Source organism: Bidens hawaiensis, unplaced genomic scaffold (assembly GCF_021521415.1).
Source record: "Bidens hawaiensis isolate Kalapana, Puna unplaced genomic scaffold, B.hawaiensis_p1.1 tig00004618_1, whole genome shotgun sequence".
Classification (NCBI taxonomy): domain Eukaryota; kingdom Viridiplantae; phylum Streptophyta; class Magnoliopsida; order Asterales; family Asteraceae; genus Bidens; species Bidens hawaiensis.
Window position 1 is genome coordinate 1,570,263 of NW_027491282.1, and position 19,843 is coordinate 1,590,105.

General features: G+C 33.4%; 2 protein-coding genes and 1 pseudogene across 5 annotated transcripts; 1 reads left to right on the forward strand and 2 right to left on the reverse strand.

The window, feature by feature from the left end:
• Positions 1–444: 444 nt before the first annotated feature.
• Positions 445–4,228, reverse strand: LOC143627233 (cytochrome P450 87A3-like). 4 transcript variants are annotated; one of them, XM_077097103.1, is made up of 9 exons: positions 3,738–4,228; positions 2,773–3,094; positions 2,548–2,697; positions 1,891–2,142; positions 1,604–1,693; positions 1,436–1,497; positions 1,230–1,380; positions 748–875; positions 445–656 (listed from the first exon to the last, which is right to left on the reverse strand). In XM_077097103.1, the coding sequence occupies exons 1-9, from the start codon at positions 3,935–3,937 to the stop codon at positions 512–514; spliced, it is 1,500 nt and encodes a 499-aa protein (XP_076953218.1). In that variant the 5' UTR covers positions 3,938–4,228; the 3' UTR covers positions 445–511. The 4 variants fall into 4 exon arrangements, with proteins under 4 accessions (XP_076953218.1, XP_076953220.1, XP_076953222.1 ...); XM_077097105.1 differs by having other exon boundaries at positions 1,230–1,338; positions 1,421–1,497; XM_077097107.1 differs by having other exon boundaries at positions 1,230–1,331; positions 1,414–1,497.
• Positions 4,229–13,970: 9,742 nt separating this feature from the next.
• LOC143627237 (delta(12) fatty acid desaturase DES8.11 pseudogene) lies at positions 13,971–15,321 on the forward strand (annotated as a pseudogene).
• Positions 15,322–16,478: 1,157 nt separating this feature from the next.
• On the reverse strand, positions 16,479–18,468 carry LOC143627234 (adenylate isopentenyltransferase 3, chloroplastic-like). The gene is made up of 2 exons (XM_077097108.1): positions 18,083–18,468; positions 16,479–16,839 (listed from the first exon to the last, which is right to left on the reverse strand). Exons 1-2 carry the CDS (start codon positions 18,466–18,468, stop codon positions 16,686–16,688), a joined length of 540 nt encoding a protein of 179 aa, XP_076953223.1. The 3' UTR covers positions 16,479–16,685.
• Between the last annotated feature and the right edge of the window lie 1,375 nt (positions 18,469–19,843).

A 19,843-nucleotide genomic window follows, 5' to 3' on the forward strand; every position in this document is an offset into this window, starting at 1 on the left:
TAATGAATTTTGTAAAAGTTTGTTGTTGTAGTAAAAATCTAGGTTTTTGAGAAAAGTTTGGAATCTGACGTGGCGTTGATGTGTCGGTTCTTGAATGTATGTTGTTGTGGATGCTCTAAGGTCTGCCTATACACCTTCCCCGGACCCTATATAGTTTTTGCTATTTGTGGATTTACTGGGTACGTTTGATGTTGTTGTTGTTTGCTCTAAATAAAACTTATTCATACTTTAACTCTCGGTTTATCTTCATTATGTAGTTTTAATATCATCTATAATGATAGGACCAGCATTAGAAAATCAACGTCTTTGTTTTAGTTAGTTTAATTAAAAAGCTGTTATACATAGACGCTTGACCACACATTTGTAGATAACTCTCATAAAGGAACTACGATCCAATAAACAGAAACATAACACCAACATAGAGGACTCTTATCTCTTTATTCGAAAAACAAACAAACATAACCGATAAAAATATGAGTGTCCAATGTTTTGTTATCCTGCAGCAGAATCTTCATTTCTGTTTGGGATAATAAGCTAATTCAGATTTTGGATCTTTGTTCTTTTCATAATCTTTGTTGAAAAACTTAACATGAAAGCCATTTGGAAATTGTAATCCTGGAGTTCGTAAAGTCTCGCCTCCTTTGATCGATTGCCAACTGATAATTTATAATGGAAGAAAACACGTAAACATATTTATTTTCTCTCCAGCAGGCTAATAAATTTAGTATCTTTTTAATTACGATTTACCGATATTTGGTTACTAGGCAATGAAGAAAGACAGCCATCTGAAGTTTAGCAAAATCTGCACCAACACAAAACCTTTGGCCACCTCCAAAAGCCATAAAATTCTTTGATGCACCTTTCATACCCATTCCCTGGTTTGAGAGTTAACAAGAGAGAATTGAAGGTTTATGTAAAGTCCCGACAGATAAACAAACATGAACAACGACTAACTCTCGTTTATATTAATCAGAAAATCTAACTCAAAAAACTGATTACAATCTCTTAAACCCTAACTCGGTTTGACTCTTCTTCTTCCTCTTGGCAATCCCTAACTCGGTTGCCCCTATTTATAATGTAAACTTTAACTTAGCTAACAAACTTTTATCCGTTTAGCTAATTTCTTTTATTTGAACTGTTTGAAATATATTATGTTACCCATTTCAACTCATTAATACAAAAAAGGGTCAGAAATTACCAAACCAAGTGTCAAAACAATTACAAATTACCTCCCACCGCCATGGGTTGAAGTCGAGCGGATCCTTATAGTTCACAGGGTCTAAATGGACAGCTGACAGACTTACCATTACAACCCAGCCAGATGGAATAGTGTAGTCTACATCAAGCGCAATATCCATATCAAGATACATATTAATTCCTCTATGAATCTTACTATGTGGATAAATTCATCATCCTTTTGTGGATATTTATATACCTTTGTGCTTTCCTGAATACTGCGGGAACTACATTTGCCAGCCTTACAGTCTCATTTATAATCTGAAATGTAATGCAATGTAGTTGGTTCATATTAGAGTAGTTTTGAGTTAATTCTTCTAGATAGGTTTATCACTAATTGTGATACTATAAGGTTAAACAAACACACCTGAAAAGTGAATGTCATCGACTTATATTCTTCCCATGTAAGTCCAGCCTTCGGGTTCTCCCGCTCTTTTAGGATTTTCTCATGCTCTTCCTGTACCAAATAAAAGGAGTGCGTTGTGCACGTGTAGTTTGTATGTAAGGATCAAACATGTAAATCAAAACATTAATTGAAAACGAAACGAGTCAAATGGTCAAAAGTCGCCAAAAGAGTACAAAAATAAAACACTGTCCATCCATTCTAGCTAATAAGAACTTAACTACTAGTTCGAATTTCGATTATATACGTACTGTTAATTCCTTCAATGCTCGAGGATTGTCCGTGAGAAGCTTGATGGCTACTAATAACCCCATGGCAGCTGTTTCAAAGCTTGTAAACAAAAGCACAAACATCAAGTCCAATGCAATTTCTTCTGTAAGGACTGTATCAGCCTGCTTCAGTTCTTCAAGAACATGGTCAAAGAAATCAGTGTTGACCTTATTAGGATTCCTCTTTCTTTCCTCTAACATTTTCTTAAGCATCCTCATCACCTTCTTCCTTCCCTAATTGATATAATTAGAACTTTATCAGCAATTTTGAGCATGGATATATATGATTTTAATCAAAAACTCAACATTTTATGTCATGATTCTATAATTATATTAAATAATGATCGGCATCAAGAGAATGTCCATTTGATCAATCTTCCCAAATTGTTCATGCTAAAACCCTTCGACCTGCTAATTTTGTAATCATTAACTCTACATGATGATTCAGGCACTTGTCCAAAATAATCTCGTCGGACTCCAAAATAATCTTGTTGAATCGACGGGTTAAACAAGAGGCAAAATCTGGTTGGCTAAAAATCCCTTTGAGTTAATAATTAAAAGTCCGTGGGTCGATATGATTTAGAATGGACATTTTGGTAAAATGGATATTTTGGACTTTCTCCCATATTATTTTGGTACCTGTAGGCACTTGTAGTAAGCTGTTCCAGGAATCGCCACAGGAACCGAAAGTAGACCCTCTAGAAAAGCATCAAAGTTCTCCCTAAGATTCTCGGACGATTTCTCTAAATCATAACTTATCAACTTTTTCGCAGTGAGACCAAATACCATCTGTTAAACACCACCAAAAGATATCATAAGAAACTGAGTATATTCACAATGTTATGAACACTTTTAAACGCTTACATCCGCAGTTGCTCCCTGTAATTCCACCGTTTCTTGACGAGCCCACGCCTCTATGTTTCTTGTTGCTACACTTTCAATATCAGAAAGCATATTTTTAAGGCTTCCATGACCAAACAAATTTAACACCATGTTTTTGAGATGCTTATGTAGGTACCCATGCAAAGTACTTACATTCTGCTTCCCATATATTTGTCTCAAACTATATGGGTACCAACTCTGGAACAATTGACCCTCTTGTTGGAACACCATATAATTAAGATCTGGATCTGTTGAGACTATAACTGGCAGCCCGATAAAACTGGTTCGGAATATCGACCCATATCTGAAATATATCAAAGAATGTCATAATCAAAGAATTTACATGAAAATTCAGGGGCGGCAATTCCAACAGAAAAATAATCAGGTTTTTGGTTGGTCGGTCGGTATAACCATCTAAAAACAGATCATGTTCGGGTTGACTAGTTAACCCGTTTAGGTTTCAAAAACATTTATTTTTATGAGAAACTTTTATTTTATTACCAAAATTTTTGTCTTTTCCTTCAAATATTTTTCAGTTTACCATATATGAATTGATTTATTATTGAAAGTACGTTCTTATTTTGTTTTCCTTTCCAAAGTTTCTACACGCACGTTTTGGGCCAAAATAAAAAGTTTGCTAATAAATTATCAATTCATTTAAACAGATAAACTCTAATTTCAAAATTAATTAAGATAGCATCGATCCTTGTAATTTTTATCTGTTTCCTTTAGGCATGAAACTACCATTTATTAATATGAAAAAAATGTCTATGATTTATCTTGGGATTGAATGAGCTCGAAGTATAAATTATTTGGGTTAAAAAGGTCATGTTCGGGTTGACCATAACTTATCAGTCATGTGTATGGGTTTAATAATTCAACCCGACACGATTGACACCCCTAGATTCCTGATAATATGACAGCAAACACTATGTATAATAATTCACCTTTTCATTCTCTCTTTTACAAAGGGAGGGATGTCCCAAGTGCAGTTAGGGGCGAAAAATTGGATAGTTTCTCCGAGTAGGGGCCAACCCATTGAGCCTGGAGGAAGTTTGCCACTACATTTTGGGTTCCTCCACATGTAAACCGAATGTGTAACGACTACCGCTAGAGCTAAAACTACACACAAACTAAAATGCCACATCTTTAATTTGTTTTGAAAGTCGGACAGGAGCGGATCTAGGGGTATACGTTGAGGAAACAAGAGACGGTAAGAAAGTTATATAGGCATAACGCATAGATGAATGAGATGGAGTAAGGAAATGAAATAGAATAAAAGAAATCTAAACGTTATTTTTCAGAATTAAAAACATGGTTAACGTGCATTTAAAAAATTACAAAAAATAGGTACTAAATAATTATGATAATGTTGACAGTCTGATAGAGTGGCACGCAACATATCACTTGCAACTTATATGTTATTACTAAATAAACCTGGTCAGCTCGTGAAAAAACAGGTACTAAATAATTATGTCTAAACGAACTCAAATTAACACATATATGTATGAGCATTTAGTGACGTAAAAAATGAATGGGTATGTGTACATGTTCTTGTTGGTTAATTTATTAAAGGAATGGACTTTCTGAAAAAGTTCCATGAACGAATCACTAAACATTTGGTTAATTTACATATCTATAAACATTATAAGCATTTGTACATCTTCCTTTAATTAACAGTTATACATAAAGCAACCAAATTATCTCGTCTTTTTCTATATATCTACTTAGAACATTGAGCACAACCACAAAAATTGTAAATATATTTGTTATATATACCTTATGTCAACCACTATAAGCTAGGATTAAAGAATAACTATAATCAATTAACAAATTTGGGAACTAAAAGATATCGTATAACTCTATGTTGAAGATTTCATGTCTGCGTTATTGGCTTGATAATGCTATTAAGATTTTATAATTATAACGATAACGTATTTATCACCTTAACCAGAATTTCAGATTGTTCAATTTGTTTTTTTAATTAAAAAATGAAATTATTTATAATTGCCCTCCCAACAATCATTTTCAAATTTATGACTTAAATACTTCACACAATCTACACAAATCTTTACAAGATATTTTTGTAGAATGATTAGTGCATGTGTTCATTTAAGCCTACTAATTTAAGCCAACTACTATTAGCAAATTTCACATATATTTTAATTTAATAATCTATTATTTTAACTTTGATTTACAATCTTACACAACTATGAATAGAAGAGGTATAAGAGGGGCCAGGGCACTAGTGTGTGTAAAGTTTATAGGTAGTACCATATGACAAACTCACCCCTAACTATATGAGTAGTTTGTCAAATTACAATTTGTGACAAAGTTTTATCGTGTGGTTATATGACTTTTGAAGAAATTAAAATACCCATTAATAATCAATTTATTACATGTATTACAAAATATTTTTAGGATACTTATGTGTAGGTGTTTCCAATGATTTGTGGGTACTTGAGAATATAAATGAAATAACGATGTATGATTGGTCAGTGAGTGAGTAGCACCCATGAATGCCCCTTTCACTCTAAGTAAGCTTTGAATTACAATCTTATACAATTATACATACACCGGTATAAAGTCGATCATTTGTGACTATGAAAATCATAGTAAGTGTGATGCTAATTAAGGTCTTCGCGACTTTTTTGGCCGAGTGGAAGAAAATGGCCGCTAACACAATGTGTCATGTATTTACTAGTTATGATATATGGTTTTTCTATCACAAAAGGGTCACCTCACATAGTCACATCCATGAATTTTCTTTATGCACAATATATATAAAACAATAAACTGGAGAAATACCCTATATTTTTAAAACGATACCCATTAAAAATTTTGTAACGAGTGAAAAAAAAAGTTAATTTAAGTCATCAAAAAATAAAGAGATATTGGTTTTTAATACTCCCAACTTTCCCTCATTGGCAGATAACACTCCTAACTTTCGATTTGTCGCCTACCACTCCCAACTTTCACCATATTTTCTTATACCACTCCCCGTCTAAAGGAACACTAACCTCGTTAATGTTTTGGACTAAAAATGTCATTCAAATTATTTGAGAGAGTAAAACAGAAATTTTACACACATAGAGAGGTTAAAAATTAATATTCTTCAAAATAACCAAAAATTAATATTCCCCATAAACGCCAATTAAACAACCCTTTCACGTCTGCCACCACCTTTCTCGCCGGAGAACTTTTAACCACCGCCGTCTCATCCGTTATTGGCAACGGAGGCGATGGCGGCGACTCCTCCGCACATTCTTCAGCTAATGCGACGTCGTACGGCGGCGAAACCGAAACCGAAACCTCTGGCGGCGGAGTTAAGGCTTTTCCGGCGAGCTTCCGGTGACTCAGCTTCTTAGGTTTCCGGCCGCCGCGGCAGTTAACCTTCGATAACTTGATGTTTTAGCTCACGGTTAGCTGACATGTCCCACCGGAACCAGTAGTTGGTGTAACGGTCGAAGCAATAGCAATTGAATACCGGAGATTTGTGTACGGCCGGTGACTTATTATTATTATTATTATTATTATTATTATTATTGGATGACCTAGGGTTTGTGCATTTGATAGAACGAGTAATCATGTAGGCTAAGACCTCACGGTCTTCGAGTGAGAGAGTAACGGCTAAGGTGAGTATTGCTGCCGGAATAATTGGAATATTAAAAATAAAATTTCTTTTTTACCCCCTCAGATAATTTGAATGACATTTTTAGTCCAAAACATTAACGAGGTTAGTGTTCCTGTAGACGGGGAGTGGTATAAGAAAATATGGTGAAAGTTGGGAGTGGTATGCGACAAATTGAAAATTGAGAGTGTTATCTACCCATGAGGAAAAGTTTGAAGTATTAAAAACCAATATCCCAAAAATAAATAAACAACCAAGGTTACCAAGCCACCTAAATTAATAAAAGAAATCTATATTTAAAATTATAAGCTTAACTTAAGCCCATTATCATTTAAATTAGCTCTAACTAAGCCCATATCATTTAGACTAAACCCACACCCAGTCAATTTTGATCTGCCCCAATAACATCAAAACTTTACAAGTCAATGAGGTCAACCTTCCTTTATGTTAAAGTTCTTGTATGCTTAGGTAATATGAAAAATAACAAATTGAACAAATGAATAAAGTTTAGAAAGTTACTCAAGAACCTTGAATTATCTAAAAAATCCCAAAATAAAACCTTTTTGATGGACATACGAAAAACCAAAACCAAAACCAAAATTTTTTACCCATCACTGATTACCTACAAATTTAATGACCTTCTTAAGCCATTTGTGACATAATCTACCACGTGTTTTTGTATAACATAGGGGTAAACTTAAGTGAACAAAAATGAATATAAAAGGAGGTTCATGGACATAAATGAACAAACAAAATGTGTGTTCATGTATGTTTATTTAATTAAATGAATAAAAAATTTGCTTATGTTTTTTCCTTTATTAAATAAACAAATTTCCCCCGAACAGCTCACGAACAATTCATGAGTGTTTGTTCACTTGCATAACTTCAAGTGTGTCGCATGGGACTCCACTTAAACATTTATGATATGTAAATTCTACATGTTTTATATCATGTCTTAAACTATGGTGTGTGGGCACCAATTTGCTTCATTCCCCCTTTAATCATGTAAATGTCATATCACAGGACACACATCACTTCACATCACTTTCTTCCACTCTATCAAGAAAATACTCTCCAATTTGTTTCCTCCCTCTTCAAATAAAATAACAATTTAATTATTTCAAAGTTATTGAAAAACTAGAATTTTGTTTGAAAAAATTATCAAAGAAAAACCCCGATATTATTGTTGTGGGGTGGTGTTTGCCGTTGTGACCGATGGCCACGTACATCATCCTTTCATCGACAGACAAATGATATCCACACCATATAGTATTATCTAATCTATAAATATTGCTAATCCATAATTGATGGCTTTAGGCTTGATGTCCCTTGACATGCAACAAACATTTTAATTATTTTTTGTTTATGCTCCCAAAATTGAGAATGTATAAAAGACATTCTGAACGCTATGGAATTTCAAGTAATACCCGACAACTATGACGCCCCCCTTAAAAAATATCATTCATACGATGCCATTCTTTTCGTTAAGCTTGTAAAGGAATATGAAGACTTTTTTTGTTCTTCCATCTAATTTTAATCGAGCAGACGAATAAATACCAACACTTAACTTTTCACGTGTTTAAGAAAATAAACATGATCATGGTCGTTATGTTCGCTCGTTACTATTCTAAACGAGCACAGTCAAACATAAAATAAACCAACCTAAATCAAAACATGTTAAAAGTAAGTGTGAATATTCAAAGTAAAACCTAAAATACTAGTATTGTCATTACGTAAAGTGTTTCATCCTTAATTAAACATATATATTTAAGTATAAGATTATAAAATATAAAATCATTTCATAAATTGGATGTGGTTCAATGGTAGAGCACTCACTTTACTAGTGAGAGGTAGGGGGTTAAAACATCACTATCACCAATTTATATGGGATATATGAGGGATGACCTTGGTTTGCCAGGGTTCGAGTCCTGATCTCACCCGGTTTTACCGGCTCCTCGCTGTCGTGCCATTTGGCGGGCGTGGGGGTCGGGTTTTATCCGGTGAATCCCTCAATAGATGGACCGCTAGGGGCTCCGTCCGTCCAGACTAGTGGCCGGCTCGGGCTACCTTTAGCCAATGGGGGCCGCGTACGGAGTACTCGGCGTTACTTAGTTGGTCGTTAAAAAAAAACAAACATAAATAAATAAACATGGCATATTGGTTCATGTTGTAAAACAAGCCTAATAGCCAAACATGTGAAAGAGAGATGTATGAGGAAGATGGAGATTTAATTAATTAGGTGTGTCATAGAATAAGATACAATGATATGTATATATAGGAAAAAATAACTTGAAGAATAAGCCTAATCTATATTAGGTATTAATAACCACCTGATGTGGACTAAATTATATCAATTTATTATAATTATTTCCTACAGTTTTGAGTTGCTTTGACTTGTTTTTCATAAAATAATACTCGTAAATGGTTCATATGCTTAGTTTATTGGTTTCATGAGACAAATGAGCTAATATTGAATGTTTATACTAAACTCGAAACAAACAAATAATAATAATAATAATCTGTTAGAAACTTGAGTTCAGTTTTGTTGTATCAATAAGACAAACATATATATTTAAAGATTTTGATCAAGTTTTAACAATTTGAAGCTCACGTTAATTTTTTTTTTTTGGCTTTGTTTCAGGAAACTCGAAGAGTTGGGCTTGGGTTTAATGACTACATATAAAATAAAGGGCTGATTGGAAAAGGGTGGACGTGAGGGGCGAACCCTAGCCGTGAGCTAGGAGGTGAGCAAAAAGTCCAAGGCAAAGAAATAATAGCAAGCAACCAAGCATGCTGGTCAAAAAAATTCCACGGCCAAATTTCTAAAAGTTCAAAAAGTGAAGTAATTTAACCAGGAAGGCACACGACTCAATAATTTAAGCTCACAGGCTAGTAGCTCAACTATTATTAATATTTTTGATGAACCGAAATACTTTGTTATTTATTTTTGTTTCATTAAATATTATGAGTAGCTAAATTATTATACTGCCTGGGTTTGGATGATTACTTTTTAGACTCGTTTTACTTTTGGTTTTGGATTAGTTATTGATTGGTTCATGTTTTGGTAAAGTTTTTATTTTATTTGGTTGTGATGCATATGCGTATTTGGTATTAATTTATTATCAGTTTTTGTTCCATATGCGTCTTTGTGAATGTCTTTCATGTATGGATACATATTAGGTTGTTTACTGTGTGTTTACAACTAATTTATGGTATATAGTTAACGTATTCCATAGGAACGGTAATTGAGAGTTTAGAGATACCTTATATTCTGTCACTTGAGAGACCGGGAGGTAATTAAGTGTCGTCTGTTTTGGTCTTTTGCGGGTTTGGGTAGTGATTGCACGGAAGTGAGTTACCCTAGACTTCTTTAGATTCTTACATATCCGAATTATAACCAAATTTAATAAAAATACCCCTTTACGCCTTAGGGTGTTTTGTGATTAGAGAGACCGGGAGGTAATTTAATCTTTGGGTACCTTAGGCATTGTTGGTGAGACCGGGAGATGATCTAGCGTACTTTAGTTATTACTTAAATTTCATATTTTTAGAATATGGTACCAATCATAAATCCAATTCCGAGAGTTTACGAGTTAACTAGTAGGATTCCTTACCTAGGTAGTTCTTTCACCCTATTTGAGTTTCACCCCAATTTTTTCGTGTCAGTTTTAGTTTAAGTATTATTTAATTTATAGTTTATAATTAAAAAAAAGACAAAAATCAATAAAATCAATTTATTTAAGTTATTAGTCAGAGTCTAGTTTAGGTGTCGCTAGTATCCTTTGGGTTCGATATCCGGACTTCATTAGGCTTTACTACAGTGGATAGGTACACTTGCCTGTCTAGTGGTCTAGTATTAGGATAGTCTAGATTTATAAATTAAAAACTAGAGTGTCTAGGTTAAGTTAAGTTTTTTATAGACCGCGTTTCGCACATCACCACCATAATATATATTTATAACACTCCCCCTTGGTTATCAACTTAATACGCTTAGAGATGCTGCCTCATTAAAAACCTTGCTAGGAAAACCCAGTGGGACAAAACCATAGCTAAGGGAAAAAGAGTGCAGCGCGTATTGTCTCCCCCTGATTTATATATCCGTCAAAATGGTAAATATCGATCTTCTATGAAATTTGCCCAAAACTTTTGTAGTCAATCATTTGCGTCTTCGTTCGTTGACGTTTGAATCCTTAAGTTGAATGATGTTGTGTGATCTTCATGTAAAAACCTTTATTACTTCATCTGGCAAACACTATGATCTTGTTGTGTTTCTCTGCATCAACAAGACTAACCAAACTTGTTTTGATGGGTTAGTAAAATATAAACACATATTTTCATACCTGAAACTTATGTTGTAACCTGTTGTGATGTCTTCTAGTAGAACACATGCCAATAAATATAAATAAAGAAATAATAATCATATATAGCTAATAGTGCAACATAATGCACCAATGCATTTAACTATGGTATTTCCGAACCAATAATATTCATATTTAGATAGACAAGTCATTGTTAGACAACCTTTAACATGCTAACATGATTCAATTTGTCCATGGTAAAATGTCTCAACATTTTCTAGATGCACTTTGATGGATTTATAAACATATAATTATACATGTACTCGAACTATAAGTCAAACAATAATCACACTGTGTCAAGGTCTTTCAAAAAGAATTTTCTCTTTAAAAGCTCATAAGTTTCTCTCAGTGATATATACATCATCATTGTAAAATGTGATTATAATGAACTTTTAAGATTGAAATTTTGATAAAAGTATAGATAATTATATCCAACTTATCCCCCTCTTTATCAAAATATCTCTTGATTTGTGCCAAGCTCAATCCGAATAATTTAGTCCATACGTAATAAACATAAATCCATGCATTTACCAATACATCATGGACCTCTTTCAACTTGACGAATTATGCATACACATTAACTTTCTAGGATCTTTGTTGCATAAACTTGCTCATTAACACATCATTTTGTATCACATATCAAAATCCATATTGTATAATTTCTTTGTTTATTAAGATATTGTACTCATCATGTACATTCCCTTCTATATGTATGCTTATTGATGCACAAGAATTCCATCATAAAGATGTATCAGTTAACCTTTCAAGTATTCAACTACCTTAGGAAACTCTTCAGGAGTTCCATTTATGTAACGTATTCAAATATGACTCTATACACAACAATCATTGTGTTCTCGACAACTTTACATGATTTGATAATTCAATCCTTCATAGATTTTCTTGTAAACTCTCGATATCAACTGAATAACAATATTTATTGGACGCATATCAATTCTCTCTTTATATTGTCAGACTATTAATGTATCGGAAAGTCATTGATTCCACCATTGGAGAATGCGTTTCCTTATAATCAATCATGGGTCTTTGCAAAATCCTTGTGCCACCAATTTTGCCTTATATCACTTAACTGAATTTTCATAACTTATATAAAATACCCGTTTGTATCTAATACATTTTACAACTTTAGTTGTACGGACTGCTGGTCCAACAAACTTTCCGTTATTTAGAGAATTCAACTCTGCCCTGTTTGCGTCTTTCCACTTTGGCCAATCATTTTATTATAGGCAGATTTAGAATCTTGATCCTCATCATCATCATCATTTCAAGCGCTAATTATACATATATATATATATATATATATATATAAAATTATAGCGACGTCGACTTTATTTCGATTCCATATATCTTTGTAGACATGATACAATATAATTATTGAGAGCTCTTTGTTTTCAGGTACCTAAGGTTCTTCAAGAACCATCATGTCTAATCTCTTTCAAGAGAACTTTTATTGCACCTCGACTTGACCATCTTCATTATTTGCTCCAATTTTCGAGGAAATTTTACCTTTGGAACCGATCAGTCTACCACGCTACACGTGTGCGTTAGACTTATTATCAATATGCGTTGTCCTTCCGAGACATTTATTAATTGGAGCATTAGCAGTTCGTATAGGTGTCTTAGTTAGACACTTTCTTTTGGTCAGTGAATCGTCTGATAATTGATTCGTTAATCTTTATACATGAATTACCTTTTGAACTTTTAGTTCATATAATTTAGTTTGAGGATCAATGATAATTCATTCCAACCAAATTTGTTTTCCAACTACTTTATATCTCCCCCTGATGTTGGGAATGTTGATTGACTAAAGTGAAAACCGATGAGCCATAAACAAATATATCTCACTATTGGCTCTAAGTATTTAATAATAGATAATATTTAATACCCAACATAAATTCCCAACTTTATTTGTGGTCTCATCTTTGTGTGTTGTGGTGGATTATCTTCAATATATAGCACACACCAAATATTAGATGATAAATAATCGGTTCCTGACCAAAAACCAACTTTAATAGGGAGTAATTATTATAACTTACTGGCTTGATGTGAATTATGATATTGTATGTAACATACATGTACCCAAGTGCAAACATGAATTGTTGCTCTTATAATCACTTGCTTTGAAATCAATTGTAGACGTTTAATAATTGTCTCACAATAAAAGCAATTTATTTGTAAACATAATCTATATGGAGTTCAAAAATTATCCTAATGATTATTAATAACTTGGGAATCGAATTCATTATTTATAACCAAAAATAAATATGAAAATCCAGAATATTGTGCTTGCTATCTCATTAGCTAAGCCACAAATCACGCAAACTTTAAGTTGTGAAATTGATAACCATTTAGGCGATGCAATTTTGAAAACACTAAATGGTATCATGTTTAGGATATGTGTATCCTTTTCTCAATTTCATGACATTTATATGTTGTATTTTTTCGTCTAATTTTCCTAAGAGTCATATCGTTATTTCGCCTTATTAAATAAATAATATGTTTGTTTTTATCCATTTATTAAATGAATGACCATTATATAAGCGAGCTTTTAATAGAGTAGTTCAACTTGTTTACATACTACTTTTTGTGATAGGTGTTGTGTTTACCAAACTGAATTAAGATTTATGTTTTTAAGAATCCTTATACGATGTGGTGAGATTAATAATAACACACTAAATTTTTAATGACAACAAAAGGAACAAAGCTAAAAAAGACATAATTTAAACAAGTAACGGAAATGCTAACTTTATATTAGATTTATATACTATCAGATTATGTAAATATATTTTTTATTTGGGGCGGCTAAAAGTTCATACGATAGTGTTTCATTTCCGCATAGAACATTAGAACTTATGAGACATCATCTAAATAATACAACATATATTGATTTCAAAGACGCCTCTAAATAATTAACTTCAATTATTAAAATATAAAAAAATAGGTCGATATCTTTCATCTTTCCTACATAATAACAAATTATATTCTTTTATATTATCCATTAACATTACTTAGAGCTCTAAAACGTCGATTATTTATATATTTATTTAATGTAAATTCTAAGAAAATTGTAGAAAGGGCCAAAAACTTGGTAGTTTTACTATAGACAACTTTTGGTCGTTCTTTGAATATCACATTATCCTATCCTTGACTGACATAGTGACATAGTAATATTAATATTACTAATGTATTTAAAACAAAAGATAGTTGCCTTAGTTGAACCTCCAAACTATAAATACCCATCATCACTTCACTCTATTCCACCACCCAAAACCATCTCTTCTCTTTGTAAACTTCACTTGTCGAAACCATGGGAGCCGGTGGTCGAATGAATCTCGCTAACACCAACGAGGATAAACCTCTCGCCCACAAACGTGTTCCAGTCTCTAAACCACCCTTCGAGCTTAGCGATCTCAAGAAAGCCATTCCACCACATTGTTTCAAACGTTCTCTTGTACGCTCTTTCGCAGCCCTTTTCCGTGATTTTATCCTAGTCGGCGCGTTATACTATCTAGCCGATACTTTCATTCCCTTGCTCCCTAAACCCTTAACATATGTTGCATGGCCAGTTTATTGGTTCTTCCAAGGTGCTTATCTTATGGGCTTGTGGGTCATTGGCCACGAATGCGGGCATCACGCGTTTAGTGAATACCCGTGGGTCAATGACGCCGTCGGGTTCTTCGTCCACTCGTTGATCCTCACTCCATACTTCGGGTTCAAATATAGCCACCGTACTCACCATGCAAACACGAACTCCATAGAATACGACGAGGTCTGGATCCCTAGACGCAAGTCTGATAAACTATATTCTGAAATCCTTAACAACCCGGTCGGTTCATTTTTCGTGTTTGTGTTCAAGATCATTTTCGGCTTTCCTTTGTACTTTATATTCAACTTTTATGGTAGGAAATACGAGAAGGGAATCACTAGTCACTTTTACCCGTACAGTCCTATCTTCAACGACAGCGAGCGCTTTCAGATCTTCCTCACGGATCTCGGGGTAGTCGCCACTTGTTACGCTGTTTACCGAGCAGCCACAATCATGGGGACACAATGGGTGATCAACATATACGGAATGCCCATGCTTGTCATGACCGGTTTCTTCATCTTACTCACGTATCTACACCACACCCACCCGTCCATCCCTCACTATGACTCAACCGAGTGGGACTGGCTTCGAGGTGCTCTGGCCACTGTCGACCGAAACTTTGGATTCTTGAACCATGCTTTCCATGATGTGACTCGAACACACACCGTTCACCATCTATTCCCCACGATTCCTCATTACCATACCTTCGAGGCCAGGGCGGCCGTACTGCCTATTTTGGGTGATTACTACAAGTTCGATGATACGCCCATTCTACAAGCCATCTGGCGAGAGACGAAGGATTGCATCTTTATCGAGCCTGATGAGGTTAACAGAGAGAAAAAGGGTATTTATTGGTTTTACAAATAGACAACCTATTACAGGACTATTTACGTCGACAAATTTCTTTCCATCTTAGTGTTATGTATTATGAAAATATCGACATGTGTTCTACATTGTTCATCTTTGATACTACGATATGTATGATAAATTAATAAATGAGATGTGTGTTTTACGTTGTTTCTCCTTGTTGGTATTTCTATGTTGTAGAATAATATTACATGTTTTCTCATTGGAATTAAAATTGTACATATTTTCTACGCGAATCACACACTATTAATACTTTGTTCCTAAATAGTACCCCCTGCTTGAAAACCATGGGTCGCAACTTGGACCAATAAGGTCTTTGCGGCACCAACACATAATTATTAATTTATATTATATCATAATATGGTGTTATTGAAAAATACATATTTACTAGAATGATAGGTGGTTTGTTAATAGTAGAACCCTTTTAGTAGAACACGTGAATCAGAAACCAGACCAACTAGGATGTTAGCCGAAAAAAGTATTTATTAATATGATAGGTTGTGTGTTGATGGTAATACCTTTTACTAACTACGTACTTGGAATGGAACCAGTACCGATTTGTACTGACGGCTAAACTATTTTGTTTTTTTAACTGTTTAGAACAAATTTCATTTCATCTTTAGTGGATTGATGAACCCGAGCTCCCGAAGACAATTTCACACTCATTATAGCCAAAGTTTAATTTTGATACTATTGTATTATTATAATATATTATGTACTATTAATTATTCCATTATTATTTGGTACTATAATTTAACATTAAATTTAATTTCTCTAGTAGACTTTTTCACGTTAAACTTCTAAAAGAAATACAATTAGTTTGTTTTATCAACCTTTTTTTCTTTTAATATTTTGGTATTAATTTTAATAAAAACCGAATAGTGTTGAAAAATAAAGATTCTTTTTGTTCGTAACCGTCTTTCAACCATTTTTAATGAATGAAATGTTTTTTTATAATTTACAACTATGTTATTTAAGCTTTATTTATTTTTAAAAACAGTTTTAGTTTGATATTTGTTTACTCGAATTAATTAATTCTCAAGATGGTTAGGGATTTAAGCAAATAGAAACAATCATGCTTTATTGAAAAAAAAAAAGAACACGAATGGCTCCCTTTGAGTCGACAAAAGGCCAAAGATTATATAGTTTACACCAAATTATTAATTCTTTTACAATTAAAATAGGATAACGGGTAACAAGTTGTGCCGCTAGATTGTATAAATAACTAAACTAATGTGGCATCTTGCCGTTGAATGTTCCAACGTTTAACGTTTATTAACCGGTGAATCTCCTCAACTTGCCGGTTTGCGAGCTTGCATGTATTAACCTTCATTTCATTGATGGCTGATTCTTATAATATCTTGAGAGTTTTATCTTCGGCATAAGATGAACATTCGGCACGAAAATAAGCATCAAGTTCCCGCACGCCAATGGCTCAACGGATCCCTTTCATGTAGTCGGCGTTAGGGCTATACATGGCTCTAACTTCTTCCACCATCCCCGCGGCCACCATTCGGTCAATGCGGGTGGATAATGATTGGTGGAGCACCGGCAGTTCCACATCAACCCACAAGAAGCAAACTGAAAACCTGTTAGATTAAATCTTAATATTAACTAGTTGCAATTAATCTGCGTGTTTCGGTGGGGAGCAGGTGGAACTTGGTTGCATTTGCTATAGTAACCCATTACATATGCATAAGGAAACAAAAACGATTTGAATAATATTTATGGAAAGTGAATATAGGGTTGTTAAGCACACAGCTTACATGCGAAACCATCAAAAATTACGTAGTTTTAATTTATAATTCCTATAGAAACTGATGTTATTCTCTTTCTTTTTTTTCGGTTTCATCCCCCAAAATTAGATTGACTCTCTAATTCATAATTCATCATCATCGATTATCAATATTCAGTCTTCGAGCAAAACATCTTTTCAATCTCAATCACAATTTCTTCTATTAAAAAACTCCTAAAACCATTTCACTTAGAGACATCCTACCTTCTATTGTGTGAACCACCATTGATCTCCACTTGTTGAAACTTTTTTCTCATGTATTACTGTTTCGATCTATGAATATGAAGCATTTTGTTACAAAAATAAAAATTAAATAGTTTTAGTTATTCAAGAACCTATGCTTGAAAGATTAACTTTTTTTGTATGAGAAATTATGAATGGATGAAGATAATTTGCTTTACAGATTAGAAATTGATGCGACAATAAAGTATGAATTATAGATTTATCCTAAAATTGTTACATTAATGGGGATAAAATAGATACAAGAAAAAAATCAGTAACTAGTTAAACAACGATGATAAATTAGGAGTTATGTATTTAACCCAAATATGCTAATTCAAAGGAGAAGAAACGACAATCAAAAGAGAATAAAATCAGTTTTTTTAGGAATTGTTAATCAAAATTATGTAGTTTTAATGGTTTCGCATGTAGTAAGCTTGTATGCTTTACAGCCTCATATTCACTTTTCTCATAATATTTATATCGAAGCGTATGTAAAAATCTACACGTTTGTGGTGTTCATTGTAGGGGCGGTACGCTTATGCACATCAAAACGTAACATAGAAAACTCACAACATAATTTAAAAGTATATGATCCAAAATGGTTGTCATGAACATATTACAACTTTATTTATCTTGGGTTTTCATTTTCGGTTACTTTAAAATGTCGGCATCATACCATATTCTAAAATTATTATTATTAATGAAAATTAAAGTATCAATATAACAACATATTTTAGACAAAGTCAAAATAAAAAAGAACAAAGCCAAAAGACAAACATTAACACGAACATGAACATGCGTGAATTTAACAATACCTTGATCGGAATTCATCGTCAATTAGTGCTTCGATGAACAAAAGCGATCTGCCAGCGATTATGGGCAGTTTCCCTCTCTCGACAATCAATTCGACCGCCAGTGTAGCGGCTGCGACGAAGTTCTCAGCCGTGAACTCGGTTTCCGGATCCGCAACGCCAAGGAGATGGTATGGTACGTTGCATGGTTCCTTTTTTATTTTATTTGTAACAATTTCTAAACCCTTGTATACTTTCATTTCATCAGAGTTTATTATCTCCGCCGAAAACCCGCCCGCGAGGTCCATGGCAAGTCTTGATTTTCCGGTACCGGTGGCACCCATAACCACCACTATTTTTTTCTTTGGTGGCTGCACCACCGGTGCCGGAGCTAATTGCTTGCACATCATATTTTTTTTTTATGTGGCAATATGTAATAATAAGGTATTTATAGGAATGTATATGGTATTAAAAGAAAAGGTCAAGGAAAGATCAAATCACATCATAAATATTTAAATATTAGTATTTTGGTCGGGTTTCAAATATTTTATTTAGACGTTTTAACTTTTAAAGGCTTTGTTTTTATTGCCGGACCACTGACCTATGATTGTTATTTTGGTATAAAATCATGTTTTCTGATAAATTTAATATAAATAAATAAAAATGAAAAATCATCAATGGATTGGATCTTATAATTATTTCAAGAGTGTTATAATTTGAAACAACCCAAAGTATTTTTTTGTAATATTATACTTGGTGACTTGGTGTTGACGCATTATTGCATTAAATAGGTGGCCAACAAACGTATCTAGACTTTTAATTATTTATGATTTATCTTAATTTCTTTAAAACGACTTTCAGTTACTAATAATTTATGATTTATCTTAATCGGTTAAAGTGGTAGTATATAGCATTCTCATAAAAATATAATCATCTAGAAGATAGAAGATTGAAATTGGTCTTATATATATTCAAGTCTTCTAGATGGAGCCGTTTAAAAAAAAAATCTCTTGATTTAAAGACTAATAATTGACTGTGTTATATTACCACTTAAACCTTTCCCTCCTTTTTAAATGCATTCAAATACTATTTAACGTATGGAAAACAAATAAATTCATACCAAGTTTATATATCATGTCATGATAATATAAATCCATATTATATAAACTTGGTATGCATATTATGATAATATAAAATCCATATTATTTTGCTTAAGGTTTTAAATTACTCAAAAGCCAACTTCATTTCTTTTGTCGCCCCACAAATCAATGGCAATAATCACGGTGTCCCTTTAACCGTTTTCACTTTTCAATTATTACTATGATTAATATGAATTTGTGCCATTAATATCTGTGTTGTCGTAGCTTTTGACCCCTACATCATATTCTGTTATACGGTAACATTTTTTAAAGCTCATAAAAAATTTGCATGTAATGTGGTTTTTATTTTTTCAAATGTATGGGTACTTTCTTTTGGAACGATAATTTTCTTTGTTTTATGTTACATTATTTTTTAAATTGGAGAGTTACGTTGTCTCACTCTGACCAAACTATGTTGTTTTAACGGGTTCACGTTGGCTTCAGAGTTTGGCTTGGGCGTTCCCTCTGGAAACATACCGCCGGCTGTCACTTGACAGTCGTTGTGCTACCACAAGATCATAACTCTCTAGCGTAACACACGGTGAGACGAAAACCCGGGTGGGCTCGGGATTCGAACTGACAACCTTGCACAATGCTTAGCTCAAATCCTGCATTGCCTTAATACACCAAAAGTGTCACATGTGAA